Genomic DNA, 20,643 nt, shown 5'->3' with positions numbered 1-20,643 from the left:
GTAACTAATGATCTCACTGCCAGGTTGGGGGATGAGGAGGATTTCTTCTTTATAATTTATAAAGTGTCCACTATGTGCTAGGTACTTTACTGAACAAATAAGACCTATTACCTGCCCTAGGAATCTTAACAATCTAATTTTAGACAGGAGGCAGTGAATGAGAACAACGAACAGAGGGTAAGGCTGAAGGAATCATTTGTGTACTTGCTAGTAGTAAGGGGGGCGCTTTCTCTAGCAAATGTGAGGTACTAACTCATCAATGCAGAGCTTAAACTTTCATTTAAAAATGAATTATAATGCTCATGGTTGCTAAGTGATGCCAGGCTGGTTTCCTGTCTTTGCAGACTGGTAGTGCCAGTGCCTTTATTGCTGCTCCCGGTTTTGTGCAGCAGCAGATTGTGTTTAACAAGGTCCCTGTTGCTTTCACTACACCTGGGATGTCTCAGGTGAGGTATTTCCAGTAGACACGGGGAAGTATTAATTCCATTGTACCAGGCACTGGTAAGGCCTCATCTGCAATATTGTGCATCGATCTGGTCCCTCACATTCAAGACAGATGAATTTAAATTGGAATGGGTACGTAGAAGGACTGCTAGGACGGTTAGGAGAATGGAGAGCTGGTTTTAGACTAGCAAAATGGAGGCTGAGAGGGGATATGTTTGTTCTCTGTAAATACATTGGGAGGTAAATGCCAAGCAGGGAGTAGAACTATTTAACCAAAAGGACACAAGAACAAATGTGTATAAACTCGCCATGGATAAATTTAGGCTGGCAATTTAGAAGAAAGTTTCTAAACATCAGAGGAGAGATTCTGGCACACCTTTCCAATTGGAGTAAAGGGGGCAAACAGTATAGCTAGTTTTAATATGGAGCGTGATAAGTTTATGAATGGGATTATATGCAGTAGCAGGGACTGGGCTTGATGACCCAGGAGGTCCCTTCCAGTCCTATGTTCAGTCAGAATCTAGTGGGCCATAGCCAAACTGTCAAGAATCATGTTACTTTCACATTGCTGCCACTGGCTGGCAAAGCCTTGAGAAGCAACAGTGTAGATAGGCATTTGCATGATTCATGGGTAAGGAGGACTCCCGAAAAAGGATGGAAGAGGGGGTAGAGCAGACCTCTCTTCATTCTCTTTTGCCCCAACTCTTACCCTCCTTAAGCCAATAAGAGACTCTGGAGAAGTGTGAAGAGGACTGGTTCTTCACATTTATCAGACTCTTACTAGCTAGAGGTAAGGCTGATACAAAATGTGGAATTCTCATGTTTGGTGCAGGTAGATATCTAAGCACCTTCCCCCTCCCCAGTAGCTGATGTTGGGAGAGGGGCTGACCTTGTCACCAGTATTTTACCTGATACTTTGCTGGTGAGGATTTCTTCCCCTGTTATTTTTTGTATTGACCTCTCTGGCTGGTAGGTTTAATCTAACAGCTGGTCGGTTTCTGTTCCAGCCCTTGTGAAGGGAGAAAAGAGGAAAGGGAGAACAAGGTTTCAATAATATTCTGCTGTTTCAGTTCACTGCATTCACATCTTGATGGTATCATTGTTTGGTTTTTGCTGTGTTTTAGGATGGAGGAGGCATTTGAGAGGGAGCAGAAAATGGAAAGGCTGGAGGAGTGGAAGGGCAGAGATGGAAATGAAGTTAGAGAATAGAGCATGAGTAAGGATATGATTTGGTCACAGATTCTGTGATTTTAATTGATCTCTATGACTTCTTCAGCTTCAGCCTGTACATAGCAGGACTTGGGCTTCCGTGATGTATTGTTTATTGCCTGCGTCCTGTCCATTATTTTTTACTAAAAATGCCTGTGACACAATCTTAGCCTTAAGCATGAAGGATTGGAAGGGGGAGTATGGATATGTGCAGGACAGATAGTACCAACAGCTATTAGAAGGAAGAGGCACAGGTGAGTTGGAGGCTTATGAGATTGGGATAAAAAGGTAGGAACGATACAGTGCATGATAGAGGGTGAGCTGTGAACTTGCCATTCCCTTTTGGTTAACCTCTTGCTTTTTCTGTAGCAATTCTTACTTGGAAAGATTAGGATAGGAGGAGCCCTCTGACATCCAGCACATCTGCACCATTCCCTACAGTCCTTCTGGGAGAGGCTGTGGCTCTATCATCTGTGAACTATTAGGTAATCAGCATTAAGCTAATTCATTTAAATGATAACTCAAGGAGGTAATTTTCCTCTTGAAAATAGATTAGCACAGCTAGTGTGGTTAGCGTTTTCTATTGTAGATTTGACCAAGACTTGAGTTTTTTCTATTCCCCTTCATTCCTGTTTTTTATTTACAACAGTTGATTCCCTTTTGTTGTTTGTTTCTTCACGCCTTAGAGGAAATTGCAGACACTGTTGTGCTGAGAAAAGTGACCCTTGATTTAATGGTTAATTTAATTAAATATTCTGAAATGGTACCAGTTGAGTGATATGTTTGCATGGTAGCTTTTGCTGTCAGATTGAATGTGTTTAACTTCTGAGATAACTCTGAATGAGGGGGTATGTAATAATGACACTACAGCACACATCTCACATCTTGTCATAAAATCCTTTGGGAGTTTGGATCTCCGTGATAAGGCTTCTGTTAGATTTTAAGCATCCCATTTCTCTTGATTACTCTTTCTTCATACTTAAAAGGGTGGTAGGGGTACTTATGAAGCAGTCTTAGTAGCGTTTGCATGAAAGGAGGAATTAGCTGAAGTGGACACAGCTAAACTCTTGTGTGCCTAATGCAAATCCAGTATATGGTGACCAGCTTGCTTTGGGGTTGAGATGTACTGATTTTTGTAGTAAGAAAAAAATTGTCACAGTCAGCACATATATTTCTTAAGGGATCTTTTTTATTTTGAATGGGAGAGAAAGATTGCAGTCTATTTCTTCCTAAATCCCACACATCACACCTGAGGAGCAGCGATCTCCAGAGCCAATTAATGACATTCCAAACTTTTGGCTGCGGGACCACTTAAGAGTAGCAATACACCCCTTTCCATCCCACCACTCCATTGCTGCGTGGTGTGCTTTCTCCCTGGATCCCATACCTGTTGTTCCCTGTATTGCAGTGCAGCTAGATGGTTTAGTTGGCTCTCCAGGCAAAATGTTTGAATTGCAAAATGGTGTGTACAGTATTATGAGCATGTTCCTTAAAAATCAAAAAACACACACCAGGATGAAACAGGAACATTTATAATGAACCAGTGGTGCAAGTGTCCTCTTTTCTATCAGAACTAGCTAGAATCTGCTGAGCAGTGCCTGTAGTATGAGCAGAAAACTAAAGGGCGATGATAAATGTTGTGGAACTATGATTATTTTTAAAAAATGGCTTTTGCTGAGATAATTTAGAGATCTCAAAAGTTAACATTTTAATATAAAAAACTTGTCCAAATTATCATTACACATTTGCAGTTATTTTTATATTTATAAGAATTTTGAAGCAGATTCCTTTGCATCTTTTTTAGCTAGTGTGATCTTTTAATTTTTATTTCTAGGACTGTTTTTTCTCACCTATCCATTTTTAGCCTTGTTTGTACGCCTGCCTGTGATGGGATTTAATAAGTATTTTTCTCTGGAGGAGTATAGTGATGTTTTGATATATTGACTTTTAAAGGTGATAATCTGGGGGACAGGGTTGATTAGACAAGTTAACCAATTTGAGTGTTTAACCAGTGCGTTCACTTCTAAGATTTATTCTTCTAATAAATCCTCATTATATCTTGTCATTTGATATGTGGGTTTCATTCTTCTAACAGGCTTGTTTCTTTGTTAGGTTTTTTTTTTAAATGATTTAATTATATTAGACATTTCTACGCAGGTTGGGAGTGGTGGGCTCTGCTATACTTAGGTTAATTTCAGGATTGCATTCCAAATGGCTTTAGAAGGTGGCACTCATTAAAATCTGTTGTTCCATACATGCTGCTGCAGAACAGTTTTATAAAGTCCATTGCTTTTCATGTATGTGACTAATACCCTCTGTGTCTGTCTGGACTTGGGAGTACATTTTCTCAGAAAATGGTGGTGGTAAAATCAAACTTTCCTTGGTGTAAGAAGAGACAGTGCTGTTGTGTGTGGGTGTGTAGCTATGTGCAAAGGGCTGCTCGAAGCTCATTTCTCTCCATGGGGATAACTGGCTGCATACCAAAGCTGTGGCCAGGAGAAGCCGGCAAGCAATGTGTGGGCAGACTGCATGTTCTTTTATTAGCATCTTCATTGTACTTTTAAAATCTCAACTAACAATGAGCTCTAGGCTTCTTCTGTTAAAACTGGTTCCCTTATTAACTGCTTAACTACCTAGTTGGAATCGCATTTTGCTACAGGGAATTGTTTCTGTAGAACGTGATTTTGTTTTTTAATTTTTTTTTTTAATAATTTGAGATGCATATTTAAGCAGGTAATAGTTAAAACATCTGGTTTAAGAGTACAAAACACGAACGTATGCTCCAAATCACAAATAGTCCCTTCTAAGGCTTTTCTACAATCAGTTTAAGCCAAGGGTTCTCAAACTTTTTTTTTTTTTTTTGCTGGGACTCCTTTTGTAAATATTTCAGGCTTTGATGACCACCCCCCAAAAAAGTGATGACCCTCCCCCCTTATCATGCCACCATTACTTCTGTGCTGCTGCTGGCAGCGGCACTGCCTTCAGAGCTGGGTGTGGCCTGGTATGGTATTGCCCCCTTTACTTCTTCACTGCTGCTGGCGGCACCAATGCCTCCAGAGCTGGGCGTGCAGCAAATAGCCGCCACTTTCCAGCTGCCCAGCTCTGAAAGCAGCGCAGAAGTAAAGGTGGCAATACCATGACCCCCCCCCTACAAGAGGCTTGCGGTCCCCTTTGGGGTCGAGACACAAATGGTTAACTTTAAGAGGGTAAAGAGCCACATCAGAGAGAGTGATTAAAAAAATGTAAATACGTTCCTCAATTTCCTGGAGTCAAATTTCAATGAATGCTACAGTTAAGTAGATTTTTCTCAGGAGACCCAGCTTATTGGTGGAACTTTGAGATCTAGACATGGGGCTAATCGTGTCCGTGTGGATGAAATAGAGAAGGGGTGTAGAGAGCTGGACTGGGATAGCATAGAACAAGTTAACGAGCAGGTGCTTCAGCTCACTGTGGTTCAGAGTTTGGCACATTTGGGTTTTCAGTTGCTTTTCTAGTACTGTCTGCTTTTGTTTTTGAAACCTGTTTAACAGTAACAAAATATAACAGGCAGTGAATTTTCAGTGAATTATTTAACTTCTTGAGTGGTTAAAACCAATTTGACATTTGGCTTTGTAATGCCTGCAGATATGTGTAAGAAGCACCTGGAAATGCTATCTGTGTCACATTGTCTGATGTTATGAATTTAAAACTTATTGTGTAAATGAAAGTACTAATCTTGTAACCAGTAGAGGAGCTGACATGGTGGTTACTAGTGACACACAATGTTGATTGACCTAATCTAGTAGCTGTTACTCTGTAAAGTTTGCCTCATCTTTCCTCCTAGTTTAGCCCAGGATAACTACCCAATGATCTGACCAAAGTTGTTTAAGTGGAGAGTCCTGTACTGTTTTGTCTATATTTATGTATTATTTGGCTTTGTTCTTTTAGGTCTGTTGTCTCGGTGTTGGACTCTCCAGCTAAGATCAGCTCCATGGAAAAGAAACTCCTTCTAAAGAGCAAAGAGCTGCAGGACACCCAGGACAAGTGTCACAAGGTATTTATTTATGTGAGTGGCCTCCCTCATTGCTCCAGGAATCTACAACCAGTGTATGCCAAGGGATCTCTCAGATGCTGCTGATCGTCCAGATCTGTGGTGGGCAAAGTTCTTTTCCTTCAGCGAAGTGGCTTCCTGATCAGTACAGAAGAAGATGAATTTAGGCCATGCCTTTGTTGTAGATATGTTAAACTTAACAAGAGGAGGCTCTGGATTTTAAATAGCCCTTTACTCACCATGACACAGATGACTGCTTCTTCCAGCATGAGCCATTTACTCTTCATCGGTTGCAGAGTTGCTGCATTTCTGTTCTGAGTGATACAAAGTCTCTCTTCCTAGTCCTTCTGCTTCTACTTGTGTAACTGTTACCATTTCATTGATTATGGTGAACATCTTTTAACAGTTGCTGTTTCTGAGTAAAGAGAACTCATTGGAGTCTATAAAAACTCAAGTGTTGCTCGAGACTTTTATGAGAGTGCAATTATTTGTCTCCCTGCATTGTGCTGGATTTGACCATTTTTTCCTGCAAAGAGATGGGGGAGACCCATCCTCTGGTCCAACATGGATTTGGGATAAAGCTAAAGTGACCCATCTCTGCAAAACCAAGTGAAAAATGATTGTGGCTTCTTTGCTAACTGGGGTTCGAAGAATGACTGAATATGAACAAGCAGCTTGAATGAATGGGGTGACTTAGACTTACTACCTGTCCTTGTGAAGAACTGTGCATTCCCAGGAGCAGAGACAATGGTATTGGAATTTAAATAGCATCTGGAGAATTATAACTAGGAGTCTCTTAGAGACTGAAATTCATCACATGTGGTGTGTTGAAATTAGCAACTGATAGAGCTTTGGCAATGCTTTTAAACCTTTCAATGTTTGTTGCAGATGGAGCAGGAAATGACGCGATTGCACCGGAGGGTGTCAGAGGTGGAGGCTGTACTTAGCCAAAAGGAGGTGGAACTGAAAGCCTCTGAGACCCAGCGATCCCTCCTGGAGCAGGACCTGGCAACCTACATCACAGAATGCAGTGTGAGCCTTTACCCTAGTCCTTTTGCCTCTGAAGGTGCAATTTCTGTTTTAGGTCTTTAGCTTTCTGTTCCATGATGGTCTCGGTGGTGCATATACAATAAAGAAAGAAGATAATGTGGAAGAGGAATAGTTGTCTATTGAAATCGGAGCAGTTTGTAGAGTATTGAAGGCCTGTTAGATATGGGTTTGTTCAAACTTTATTCCTTGGCCTTTGTGCTTACAACATCATTCAGTAGTAATGGTAGAGGAGCTACAACTGTTGTCTTGCTCACAGGGAACTACACTCTGGTTCTCTTCTTGTCCTAATAGCAATACTGTACCGCTTTTGGGTTCTGATCTTGATAGACTTCAGAATGAAAGCAGGGTGGGGCCTATTCAATACCTAATGGAAAACCTCAAAGGACAACAAAGATGTTTCAGGATATGGTGGTGTTGACTCAATAATGTGACATTCTGAGTTTGTACTGTTCCTATTCCCCAGTGTAGTGATAGCAATGTGTCTGTGGCAACTGCTGCTTTTTAGATGGGATATAAAAACGAGGCCCTTAAAGATATGTATTTAAGATCCTTTGTCATTTTTACAGGAGTAGAGATGTCTGCCCTGTTGTCTTGGCAAAATTTCAGTGAGGGTGTTTACACTCTGCCCACTTAAATAGTGTTTATATTTTCCATTGGATTTGGTATTTTTCTGTCCTCCTTCCCCTCTCTTACCAAAACCCAAAATGTTGTCTATGTAGCATGCCAAGACAACACTCTATCAGTGGCTGCTTTTCAGTGGAGTGTGAAGCATTTCCTATAGAGTGTAACTTTATTTATCTAAATGGAATGGGGAACATGAATTTATTTGATAAATGGGGGGGCTTTCAATGCAATAATGCACAGCAGGAGGTGCATCTGAAGCTGGGTTGAACCATCTGGATATACTATTTTCTATTGTATAAACAACATTTAAAAAGTTTTGGATCCTTCTGGATGAAAAATGATATACACATTAAGAAGGTGACAGGACCATTTGTCTAATTTTGAAGTTTGTAAGCAAAGGTTTTGCCCAAACCTTGAAATAATAGTCTGCCCTTTTCTCTTTAAAGTTTAAAAAAGAGTAAAGGACATAACTGAGTTCAATAATGGGGAGAAAAATAGCAAGTCATGGTAGTAATATAGCATCAGATGAGTGCTAGTGGTAAAGGATGGATAATTAATGTCGCTAAGAAGTCTCACTCACTGTGCATGTTCTTTGACTCCACACCTGGTCTACAAGAGTAGGGTTTGAACTAAGATCTCTGCGCAGTAGATTGTATTTGTAAGTGTATTGCTTTTCTCCAGCTGGAAAAATTGAAGTTCAGTAGCAGTGAATTTGCAAGTTTCCGTAATTGGTGTCTTAATTTATGTTGTCTCACCGTATTTGAGGAGAAGCTTTGTGTTCCTTTGACTGAGGATGTTTCTTATAGAGGAGCGTGCAAAGGGTCTATGCATTGAACGTTTTGCTTTCTGCAGAGCTTAAAGCGAAGCCTGGAACAGGCGCGGTTGGAGGTGTCTCAGGAGGATGACAAGGCGCTACAGCTTCTTCATGATATCAGAGAGCAGAGCCGAAAACTGCAGGAGATCAAAGAACAGGTACAATTGCTTCTTGGGAGCAGAATAGCTGACAGTAGAACTCACTGCTTGTATTGCCCGGTTCTAATGCCAGGAATGTGTTTTTATATTGGTGGGATGCCAAGGCTGCGTGTGTGTGTGTCGGGGGGCGGCAGGAGGGAAGAGTTTCTTAAAGTAACTAAGAACAAACTTGGACATGTGTCTGTTTGCAAACATGCATGGTCTCGAGCCTTCCTACATTTTTTTGCAGTCCATCAAGCTGATCAAATGAAATCTTTGCCTAAAAAAACAAATTAGAAGAGAGTTGCAATATTTTGTGAAACTGACATGTTGGAAAAATCCATTTTAAGCAATCACGTTACACAAGTTAGCAAGGATTAATATTGCTCTCAACTAGAGCTCATGAATCCTCACATGGGAATTCTGAATTGGGGGGAAACCACATTAACCCATATCTTGTTTTATTTTAACCATTTTCAATGTGTACTCAGCTTTGAATGTGGCTGTTTTTCAAAATACTGCCTTTGTCGCTGAACTGTTCTTTTTCTAACTTAGATTTTTTTGAAGAGAAGATGTTTGTTCAGATAATTTTTTTCCTTCAGAAAAGTGTGAACTTTGTTTTACTGGGGGTGGAGAAAGAGAGCCTAAATGAAAAATACAACAAATAATGTTGGGTAATTTTAAGATGAAAAATAGTCTACCACACAGAACCCATTATATTCTATGGTGTAATGGAAACACATTATATTGAGAAAAAAGAAATTGAAATTTCTGTGGAGTTCAAACAATAGTTGACAATCATCTACTGCTTTTCATCTTTAAAGCACTTTACAAATATTAACTGACTAATGTTTTTGTGTGTGAGACCTGTATGCACAGAACCCTTGGTAATAGCTCTTGTCTGGAGACTTACCTTATGCAAAATTTAATGAAGTGCAGATAAAACCCTCAAGACGTGACAGAACCATATATACAGCTTAAGTATTCGTTTTGCTGGTTGTGTTGGAAAATGACAGTGTTCTAAGGCTAGCTACTTTGAGAACTGTTGCTGCTTTAGTAGAGTTGTTTTAAATATTTGTTATATATAGAATGTTTTGGGATGATGATTAGGTTTTGAAAATGTACAAACTTATTTGTCAGAGAGGAAAAATAAGAATTTTAATAAAACTTGCATCCCAACACAATTTGAACTCCATACCTTTTAACATAGGTTATGGCTAAGATTCATGAGAATGTTAAGGTGCTGTTTAGGTCACCAGAGGAAATTGTCTAAAAGAACCCACTACAGGGTTCCTCTGAGTTATCTTAAGCTCAGGTGCTAGAATGTGTAGTTGCTGCTCATTCATACAAGCTGGTCAGTCTTGGCAAATAAGAGGGCTTGGAGCATTTCTTTCAGGAAAATGAAATTAGGGTCTGAGAGAGAGGATGGAGATCCTGCGGGGAAAACCCTAAGAAAAGCCATCCTTGGGGAGAATCCTGTTGAGGTGGTGATATTTAAGATACCAACAATGGCAAATCCCACAAGGAGAATAAAGTTCAAGTATTGATATTTCAGGGTAATGTCATAAATTCAACATCAATTTGGGTACAGTGTATAAGAGCATTATTATTTCAGACTTGGATTCTAAACATTATTTGACTATATAGTATATTTTTATATAACCGTTTTTAATCTCTGGTTAGTTTTCGCTTCAGCTTTTCTGTGTTCAGGTGCCCAATGTTGGATGCCTTAGGTGAAGATGTGCAAGTGTTGTGTGTGTGTGTGTGTTTGAGTTGTGTGACATGTTCTTCTGACCTTAGTATATGATGTGCTTAAAGATACAGCCTGGATAGTATCAAGAAGCAAGAAAAACTGAAATTTTATTTAACTGCCCCCAAATTCATTAACTTTCTCAATACCATGTGAGGCCTTGTTTATAATTCCTTTGTCAAGTGATTGTTGCTCTAGAAATTGAGCATTCTTGGAAGTGCTGGTCCAAATTGTGATCTCTGAGCAGAACACACTTCTTCCAAGCATTCTGCATCTTTCTTTGCACAAATGCATTAGTGCAAAATAGCCTTTCACATCAATGGATGTTTACGTCACCGATGGTATAAAAGCTCCAGCCCCATCCAGGGAGAAAATAGTTGGACTGCAACAGTTGGACTTGGTGGGAAGATGGGCCAGCTAAGTCCACTGTTGGTGTTATGAACCAGAGTGTCACTCTAAGGCAGACGGCTGCTAGTGGCAACCTCCAGCCATATGTGGCAGGAAGTGGAGAGAGCAGAGAATTAACTGATAAATATGAATTTGAACACAGGAGAAAGTAAAAGCAGTGGGTGAATGGGCAAGGTTTGGTAGGGAGAAATGACTAATAATGTGTGTATATGGACTCTAAGAAAATAACATGGAAAGCAGGATCTGTTATGACCTTTCTCCCATTCCTTTGTCTGTGTTGTGTACTTGCCTAGCGTACTCCTGGGTGTGCATGCTCCCCACCCACCAGATAGATAGATATAAAAGCAAGCTCTTTAGGAAAGAGACAAGATTTGTTTTCTTGTAAGCCCTTGTATATTTAAAGGACTATACAAATGCTTACTATGTAATAACAATCAATGCCTCTACTGAAGACTTCATTGGTCACCTCAGGATCTATCTACACCACTTCTCATCTTGGATGCTTGCCTAATTGGAACAATCAGTCCAAATGTTCTTTTTGTTCTTTGATTTTTAGGCGTTGCACTTCTCCAGAATTTTTATTCCAAATCCTTTATTGTAGTTTAATGGAGGCGTGAATTACATAGAATATTGGCCTTTCGGGGGAAAATGTGACTCCTCGAGGGTTATCCTCCAAAGGTAGCATTTGATACTAGATTACCGCTACTCCCATCAAGAATGATAGAGGACTTTACTTTAGGGTTAATGTGTTTATTTCCTGAGCTATCAAAAGAAACCAGTAAACTGATGGTTGGAGGCCACAACACATTTTTTTTTTTTCTCCTTTTCACCCACCCCGACCACCCAGGTTTGTAGTAATTCTCATGTTGTCAGGCTGAATAACTCGGAGAGAATATATCTGGGTGTTTGACAGAGGCACAAAACTCAGAAGCATATGTCTATATAGACCACTAACCTTCAGGGAGAGAAATAACATGTAAGTACTTTACCATTTGTTTCAAAAACTATGGATGTGTTTCTGCAGTGGAATCCCCTCAAAATAGTTTTTTTGGTTACATTTCATATCTTCTCTGAGGTAATGGCTTGGAAATGACTTATTGGCTCTTTGTCATGAAAGACACAAGCCAGAAAGGAATGGATATTGTATTCTGCCTGGCTCTCACCCTCTTATTTTATGTTTTTGTCCTCTCGTTACATACTTTGTCTGCTTTCTGCCTATTCCGTATAGGTACTATCATACTGTTTGCCACTCTCTGTCTTTCCTCTTTGCTTTCCAAAATGTAACATCCCTTTTCATTGCACAGGAGTATCAAGCCCAGGTGGAAGAGATGAGGTTGATGATGAATCAGTTAGAAGAGGATCTTATTTCAGCTCGTAGACGTAGTGATCTCTATGAATCGGAGTTGAGAGAGTCACGATTGGCAGCTGAAGAATTCAAACGTAAAGCTACTGAATGTCACAACAAACTACAGAAGGTAGTGAAGGCTCCCTGGGAGAGGTGTTGTTACACTCCTAGTTTCTAGTTTGTGTTGGCTGGGATTTATAAATGAGTTGCATTCAAGTCCTTGGAAACTTGGTATGGGTTGTGCAGTGGAAGCCATTTTGTATTACCAGTATAGTTGGAACAATTTCATTTATTCCCTGTAAAGCTGTTTACATTTAAACTGCCTGAGGTTATGATTCTGGGTGAAGTCCAAGATCCTAAAACTTTTCTTCAGAATTATACATTTTATATTTTTAAATTACAGGCTAAAGACCATGGGAAAACTGAAGTAGGAGAGCTGTATTCCAAACTGGAGAAGGTACGCTTCCTTAGTGTCAGTGGAGTTTACTGCCTGATTCTGTCCAAGTATATTATCACTGTCAGAAACCCAGAACATCCATGGATAGTCAGTGGCATGAACAGACTTCCATCCTCTTTCTTTGTGGGACTGACTGTTCTATGTGATTTGATTTAAAGGTGGGCTTAGTCAGTCTGTTGTCAACTGAACTTATAGAGTAGCTATGCCAAGACAAAGCTATTGTGTGCAATCTGTGCTGGAGGTGAGTTAAAAGAAAAACCCTGTATGTATCATTATGAATGAAGAATGGCACGTAGAAAATACGATTATTCTGAAAAATAAATTTATTTAGTTCTGCATGCTTTGTCAAAGTGATTTATTTAGTGACAGAAATATGGCAAATGGTCGAGAGGAAATCAGGAGCAGGAATGCATTGGATCATTTGGCAGGTTGGAATTATAGGGAGAAACAAAGATTCTGGGAAGCAAGACTAAAATAAACAAATCACAAGTACGGCGGGCATTCATTTTTTCTCCCTTGCGTTTAACTGTAGATCAATACAGAGCAGCAAACCAAAATCCAGGAACTGCAGGACAAGCTGGCAAAGGTAAAGTCAGGGATGGGGTTGGTGAATTTTTCACAAGGCTTTCCAGTAAAACCCTAATGCAGGGGAGATGTGCACTGTGTTTCATAGTCAAAAATAGAATTAGTCACGGCAAGAGGGGATGTCAGAGGGAGAAAGTGGGGGTGGGAGCTGGTATCTGAAATCAGAATTCTCAATATGCTTTCTGCCCTTGAAATGTGTTAACAGTGTTTATTTTTACAAATGAAGCTGAGTCACAACAGGAATAGTGCATAGAAATTCTAATTTAAAAGGCCAGCATGGGCGTACAGCATCTAACACACTATCCTAACCTTTTATTTCTGGAGACCTGGGTTCATGTCTTGCTAGTTCTAGTGAAATGTATTTTGGTCTTGGCTTACTCTCCCAGCATACTTTGGTATTAATCATAAAATCACTTCTCAATTAGCAATTTCTACTGTCGATAGGTCAAACAGTAGAATGCAGGGGACTGGACTAGACTGACCCATTGAGGCCCCTTCCAGCCCTATGATTCTATGATAAGGGTTCATGACAGGATTAGGATACATTAGCATCTGGAGGAAGTATACACAGTACCTACCTTGCCGCAATCAGTGCTATCAGTCTCACTTTAATGGGCACTGAAATTCCAGTGCACCCAAAAGGGCTACATGTGAGAAAACACTATACCAGCTAATACATTGCTAATGGTGGTTCTTTTTGGGGAGAGGAGAGAGCTAGCCGCTTCATATCCGTCTGCAAGCATCTCAAACCCCTCCACGCAACTAGTCTGCTGGCTGTTTTGGCTTTCCAGAAATGGGGCTTCCTTAAGGATAATGACTCTGTAGTGTGAACACCCTTTTGAGGTCAAAACAGCATGAGGGTGTCACTTTCATCTCAGTCCTTCAAGCAGGCCACCAGTTTTCACCATTACTATTTCATTCTTTTCAAGAATTGATGTGGCTCAACACAATGTTCTCTCAGCACTTGTACAGAAATATATCTATAAATCTTGTCTCAAGGGATTAGGCTGAGTTTGTGGACTAGGCTTGAACTCCAGTGCAAGTAGAGCAGTAGAAGTTACTGGTACAACAAGACAGACCTGTAGTTCTCCTTCCCTTGTACTTTTTCCAACATTTGCAACAGCAGAAGTGCAGTTTGGAGTAGAGGTTTGAACTTGGATTCATAGAGTTTAAGGCCAGAAGGGACTACCATATCATCTAGTCTGACCACCACCACAGGCCACTAAACACCAACCAGCCAGCCTAACACTAGACGTCAACCAGAATTAGACCAAAATATTACAGCCCTCAGGAGACTAAATGAAATATTCCTTCACACGGTTGGATGTTGTGCTAATTCTAGGCTGCCAGGCCAGGCTTTTATAAATGTTTTATTCGGAATGCTGAACATCTGAGGTTGCCATCATACTGTACTTGCATCTGTTACTGTGAAAACTTTTTGTGTGTGTGACTTTGTACTAACATTTACTGATATTTTTTCCCCCTCTTGGTTTAGGCTGTGAAAGCCAGCTCTGAGGCAACTGAACTTCTTCAGAATATCCGTCAGGCAAAGGAGAGAGCAGAGAAAGAGTTGGAGAAATTGCAGAATCGGGAAGACTCTAATGAAGGCATGAAAAAGAAACTGCTTGAAGCAGAGGTGAGCAGAGAATTTCTGGCTGCACTGGACTAGTCAATAGGATGTAACTGGGCTTAGAAACTACTACTTGTGGAACACTGAATGGCCAGGATCCCTGTAACAGCTTGTCAGAGGAGAGAGATTAGAAAATAGATGATTATTCATTCTTTTATAAATGTATTTCTCTGAAGAATACTTACTGGGAGGCTTTTCGGTGTTGTTTTTCATCCGGATTCAACATGAACATGTGACTAGGGTAAGTCTTTGGGAGTGGGGATGATTTTGGATGTAGAAGAGGACCACATACTGATGGCTTCAGCTGACTTTTCCTAGTGCCTGCTTACTGCTGTTTGATCATCAAAACTTGTTTAGTTTAAATGGCAGTTCATAATTGCTCTGCAGGAACGGCGCCATTCTCTGGAGAATCAAGTGAAGAGATTAGAGACTGTGGAACGCAGAGAAAACCGACTAAAGGAAGATATTCAGACTAAATCTCAGCAGATTCAACAGATGGCAGACAAAATTTTGGTGAGCAGGGATGAAAATGAAAGATAAAGGGAAAGAGTATGCCACAGTGGAGTGGGAAGAAAGGACATAGAACTACATAAAATTGGGTGGGGGTTGTTGAATAAGGGAATTGGATGTTATATAAATTTTATGTTGGAAATAACTTCAGTGCACAAATTCTGCTGCCTGCAGTGTTAGTTATAAACTAAGTCCGAAGCATTTATGATCTCTTACCAAATGACTTTTTAAAAATCCCAGTTGCCCCAGTAGGAAATTTTCCAACTCAGTTGTATTAACTCACTAGTATGCAATTCATTTCCTAATGTCTATTTCAAAAGCATAACCTTCTTAATGGTCAGTGCTGGGTTGTGTAACAATGACATCTTCAGTATTTAACTTTGAAATCCCTTGCAATTTAGTCTGACTTCTATCCCAAATGCTTACATTTTGCAGAAGAACAAAATTAATCATCAAAACTGTTTTTCTCTTAAATTTTTGTCAGAGATCCATTCTCACCCACATACCTTCCCCACTATAGTTGGCAATTTCTTGTTTTTCTCATTGTTAGATCTGTTAAGTCTTTTTGGTTAATTTAGTCTAAAGTGAACCAAACAGAGGGTACTGCTGGTACTTATACCTCCCTGGGGGAAGAAGCCATTGTCTTGTGATGAGGCAGATAAATAAATGTGTGCTGCTCTGATGAGTTCTCTTCTACCAATACCCATTCAAACAGTGGGTTTCCTTCTGAAGCATAGGATGTAGGACCCAGACCTGTCAGTCACAGGGAACTGGTTTACTGTGCCCTTGGGAACACTTCCCACCCCCCAGTGAGACTGCTTCCAGAGACAAAATATATGTTAAACTCAACTACCAGGAAAGATATGTGTATCAACTATCTATCTTTCATTAAATTACCTTTCTACAGTGCCTGAAGGACACCCAAAAGATATATTGAAAATTAAAAATGATCCCCTACCAAAGGAGGGGTGGAATAGCAACCCTGACTCATTTTTGAAGACGAGAGATCAGGATAGCACATATTTAGCCTCCCCTTAATAGCTAAGTTTATCATTCCAGCAGTGCTGCTCTGAAGGAGGGCTAATTAAAAATGTGGTGTTGAAGGAAAAAGGTCACATATTTGGTGGTGTTTGTTGCTTTTAGCTTGAATGGAGGTCTGATGAGCCTGTAATATAGAAAAGGGATAGATATGGATTCTCTGCCCCTCCCCTACGCTTTTTCTCTTGGGGTTACTACCAGGAAAACTAATATGTTAAACACCCTTGGACAGGTGGTCGTAGTCCTGACTGTAGGAGAACCGGAGACATACCCTGTGTGAAGGCCCAATGGGAATGTATAAATCATAGAATATAAGGGTTGGAAGGGACCCCAGAAGGTCATCTAGTCCAACCCCCTGCTCGAAGCAGGACCAATTCCCAGTTAAATCATCCCAGCCAGGGCTTTGTCAAGCCTGACCTTAAAAACCTCTAAGGAAGGAGATTCTACCACCTCCCTAGGTAACGCATTCCAGTGTTTCACCACCCTCTTAGTGAAAAAGTTTTTCCTAATATCCAATCTAAACCTCCCCCACTGCAGCTTGAGACCATTACTCCTCGTTCTGTCATCTGCTACCATTGAGAACAGTCTAGAGCCATCCTCTTTGGAACCCCCTTTCAGGTAGTTGAAAGCAGCTATCAAATCCCCCCTCATTCTTCTCTTCTGCAGGCTAAACAATCCCAGCTCCCTCAGCCTCTCCTCATAACTCATGTGTTCCAGACCCCTAATCATTTTTGTTGCCCTTCGCTGGACTCTTTCCAATTTATCCACATCCTTCTTGAAGTGTGGGGCCCAAAACTGGACACAGTACTCCAGATGAGGCCTCACCAATGTCGAATAGAGGGGAACGATCACGTCCCTCGATCTGCTCGCTATGCCCCTACTTATGCATCCCAAAATGCCATTGGCCTTCTTGGCAACAAGGGCACACTGCTGACTCATATCCAGCTTCTCGTCCACTGTCACCCCTAGGTCCTTTTCCGCAGAACTGCTGCCTAGCCATTCGGTCCCTAGTCTGTAGCTGTGCATTGGGTTCTTCCGTCCTAAGTGCAGGACCCTGCACTTATCCTTATTGAACCTCATCAGATTTCTTTTGGCCCAATCCTCCAATTTGTCTAGGTCCTTCTGTATCCTATCCCTCCCCTCCAGCGTATCTACCACTCCTCCCAGTTTAGTATCATCCGCAAATTTGCTGAGAGTGCAATCCACACCATCCTCCAGATCATTTATGAAGATATTGAACAAAACCGGCCCCAGGACCGACCCTTGGAGCACTCCACTTGATACCGGCTGCCAACTAGACATGGAGCCATTGATAACTACCCGTTGAGCCCGACAATCTAGCCAGCTTTCTACCCACCTTGTAGTGCATTCATCCAGCCCATACTTCCTTAACTTGCTGACAAGAATACTGTGGGAGACCGTGTCAAAAGCTTTGCTAAAGTCAAGAAACAATACATCCACTGCTTTCCCTTCATCCACAGAACCAGTAATCTCATCATAGAAGGCGATTAGATTAGTCAGGCATGACCTTCCCTTGGTGAATCCATGCTGGCTGTTCCTGATCACTTTCCTCTCATACAAGTGCTTCAGGATTGATTCTTTGAGGACCTGCTCCATGATTTTTCCATGGACTGAAGTGCGGCTGACTGGCCTGTAGTTCCCAGGATCCTCCTTCTTCCCTTTTTTAAAGATTGGCACTACATTAGCCTTTTTCCAGTCATCCGGGACTTCCCCGGTTCGCCACGAGTTTTCAAAGATAATGGCCAATGGCTCTGCAATCACAGCCGCCAGTTCCTTCAGCACTCTCGGATGCAACTCGTCCGGCCCCATGGACTTGTGCACGTCCAGCTTTTCTAAATAGTCCCTAACCACCTCTATCTCCACAGAGGGCTGTCCATCTCTTCCCCATTTTGTGATGCCCAGCATAGCAGTCTGGGAGCTAACCTTGTTAGTGAAAACAGAGGCAAAAAAAGCATTGAGTACATTAGCTTTTTCCACATCCTCTGTCACTAGTTTGCCTCCCTCATTCAGTAAGGGGCCCACACATTCCTTGGCTTTCTTCTTGTTGCCAACATACCTGAAGAAACCCTTCTTGTTACTCTTGACATCTCTGGCTAGCTGCAGCTCCAGGTGCGATTTGGCCCTCCTGATAACATTCCTACATGCCCGAGCAATATTTTTATACTCTTCCCTGGTCATATGTCCAACCTTCCACTTCTTGTAAGCTTCTTTTTTATGTTTAAGATCCGCTAAGATTTCACGATTAAGCCAAGCTGGTCGCCTGCCATATTTACTATTCTTTCGACTCATCGGGATGGTTAAATAGCCTTACCTGAGGTTGATAGGTGATCCATAATTGTTCTGAGAAATAGCTGCATAAATAGATTTCAAGATCAGAACCCTTGAGGCACCATAAAGAAGGTAGAAGAAGTCTCTTGGCATTGTTCTGTCTTTCAATATCGGGGCGTGATAAGTGAAAGACCGCTGCTTGCACGGGTACAAAGCCAGCTTTGTATTCGCAGACCATGTAATATATTGTGACTTGTTGCATAAGCCTCTTGCGTGTATTTGGGCATTTTTGTTTGTTTTATTATTCTTCATAAAAAACGGAAGGGAATGCAGAAATATCATTTCACTGTTCCAGGGGCCTTGTTTTGGAGCTGCTGTTTTCTCCAAGTTTACATAGAATGTTGGGGACCATAATGCCCTTATATAAAACTAAGACAAGCAGGTCTGGGGCTTCAGGGGTCTCTTCCTTAGGTCCCGCCAGTTCTGACTTGGAGAATTAGCCCTCTTTGGAGGGCAAAAGAGAAAATAAAGTTGTCTTTTTCTGATTGCAGTTAGAAGGTTTCTTTTTATGGTATCTAGAGTTTTTTCTCTACAGTTTGGTGAGATCTGGACTTTTCTGAGGAAATGGATTTTTTTTCTTTTTTTTTCTTTAACCATCAATGCCTTATTTTTCTCCTGGTGACCAGACAACTGGCAAAAGTCTGAAGATAGGTCAGATTTGGACTTTTGTTCTGTTGGCATGTCCCTGTAGCGAAGAGGACCTTTTCTGTGATTTCTGCTACAGTGGCAGAGTATGTGGGGTGGTGGGCTGAGTCAGATATACATACCTCTGTCTGAAGACTCCTTAATCCCATGAAGCAGCTGGTGTTGGGCATTTTTTACAGGGAATCTGATGAACTGTTCTTGGTAGTGATGGGGAGAAGAGGATGGGTGGAGATGTAGGAACAGGTATGGCCTCTGTTTCTTCTTCTTCTCTTTGAGGGAAGAGAGGAAGGGAGTCAGGTGGTGAGCCTTCAGAAGAAATGGATGATATCTTTCTGTGAAGGAATGAACTCTTCCAGTTGTACTTGATGAGCCCTGCTGGCCTGTCTATAGATGAAGAGAGCCACAGGAAGGAAATGCCAAGTTCTGAATCATAAAAAATAAAGGGCATTTTATTCTTTGCTGCTTGGGAGTATAGATGGCTGTTCTCAGTGGCTAGAGTGAATAAAAGGCAGGGGTTGGGTGGAGGGAGCTGAATATGAATTGCTGGAGAAGATTATCTGAAATAAGAGACTACATTTCTATGTCCACACTGCAGAGGGCCACTTCAGGAGTTGGCAGAGCTTCTACTCTAGTATGAGCAGCCATGTGGTGGTAACTCTGAAGCTGCTGCTGACCTGGTTGTGTGATTCACTATTTGGACCTATATTGTGTGGGTCCGTGTGAAAGCTGAATTGGCTTCTTGGTACTAGAAGCCATTTTCCAACTGAAGAAAACAATAGTGCCCCTTCCAGGGTACAAAATGCTGCAGTCTCCTTCTAGATGACTGCTTTTTGGCTGGCTTTCATTCCATTTTTGTAGCCCGTGTGGTGGAGGGTTGATGCTGTGACTGGATCAAAGGAACCTTTGTGTGCTCCCAAGGTGGTTTCCTGAGATAAGCGAAAAGGAAGATCAGGGGATAGAAAATGCGTGTGTGTCAACTAGAGAAATGTCAGGGAATTGTCCTGTGCTGTGTAGATAGGAAGGCAGGCAGGAGACCTGGAGGGATCACAAAACTGGAGCTTGGCTAAGTGGCAATCAACCCACTTTCCAAGGCTTGACAGGTCTGGATCTGCCTCCTGTGCTGCAGAAACTGTTGGAATGGCAAACCTGGCTATGAAGGAGAAGAATGTTCTCTGAAGTCTCAACTATTGAGAGCAAGCCTCAAGAAAGGAGACTCTCTAGCTCTACCTTAAAGACCAACTTCAAAGAACAAAAATGCCCCCCTCTGCTAAACTGGTTTACCTGTGAGAGACAGGGGTATTTAACTTATTCAGGGCTGTATTTTGTGTGACTTATGTTCCTTCACCCTTGTGAGCCACTGAGGATAAAAATATTTTTTTGCACCTAATGTATAACTTATAAAGCACTTTTCATCCATCCTGGCAACAACCATGTAGGGAGGACAGAAAGGATTATCCCCTCTCTACAAATGGAGAATCTGAAGCATAGAAACTAAGGCACCACTGCACTGAGAACTACACTGACCCAGAGGTTTACCTGCATGATCCTCAGTGCAGAATCAAGGTCTAAGTGGATGGATCACTTGATTACCTGTTCTGTTCATTCCCTCTGGGGCACC

At 41.4% G+C, this 20,643-nt stretch overlaps 1 protein-coding gene across 8 annotated transcripts in view; it reads left to right on the top strand.

Annotated features, from left to right (window-relative positions):
- The window catches only part of CIT (citron rho-interacting serine/threonine kinase), a 95,652-nt gene that overhangs the window by 26,654 nt on the left and 48,355 nt on the right, over positions 1 to 20,643 (top strand). For all 8 annotated transcript variants that reach the window (XM_075120212.1, XM_048820972.2, XM_048820971.2 and 5 more), the window contains 8 exons: positions 5,581 to 5,686; positions 6,572 to 6,715; positions 8,210 to 8,329; positions 11,771 to 11,941; positions 12,215 to 12,268; positions 12,801 to 12,854; positions 14,349 to 14,489; positions 14,871 to 14,996. In XM_075120212.1, coding sequence (XP_074976313.1) covers positions 5,581 to 5,686; positions 6,572 to 6,715; positions 8,210 to 8,329; positions 11,771 to 11,941; positions 12,215 to 12,268; positions 12,801 to 12,854; positions 14,349 to 14,489; positions 14,871 to 14,996 — 916 coding nt within the window. The remainder of the gene's footprint in view (positions 1 to 5,580; positions 5,687 to 6,571; positions 6,716 to 8,209; positions 8,330 to 11,770; positions 11,942 to 12,214; positions 12,269 to 12,800; positions 12,855 to 14,348; positions 14,490 to 14,870; positions 14,997 to 20,643) is intronic.

This window comes from Caretta caretta, chromosome 15 (genome assembly GCF_965140235.1).
Source record: "Caretta caretta isolate rCarCar2 chromosome 15, rCarCar1.hap1, whole genome shotgun sequence".
Taxonomy (NCBI): domain Eukaryota; kingdom Metazoa; phylum Chordata; order Testudines; family Cheloniidae; genus Caretta; species Caretta caretta.
This window is presented reverse-complemented; position numbering and strand designations above follow the sequence as displayed.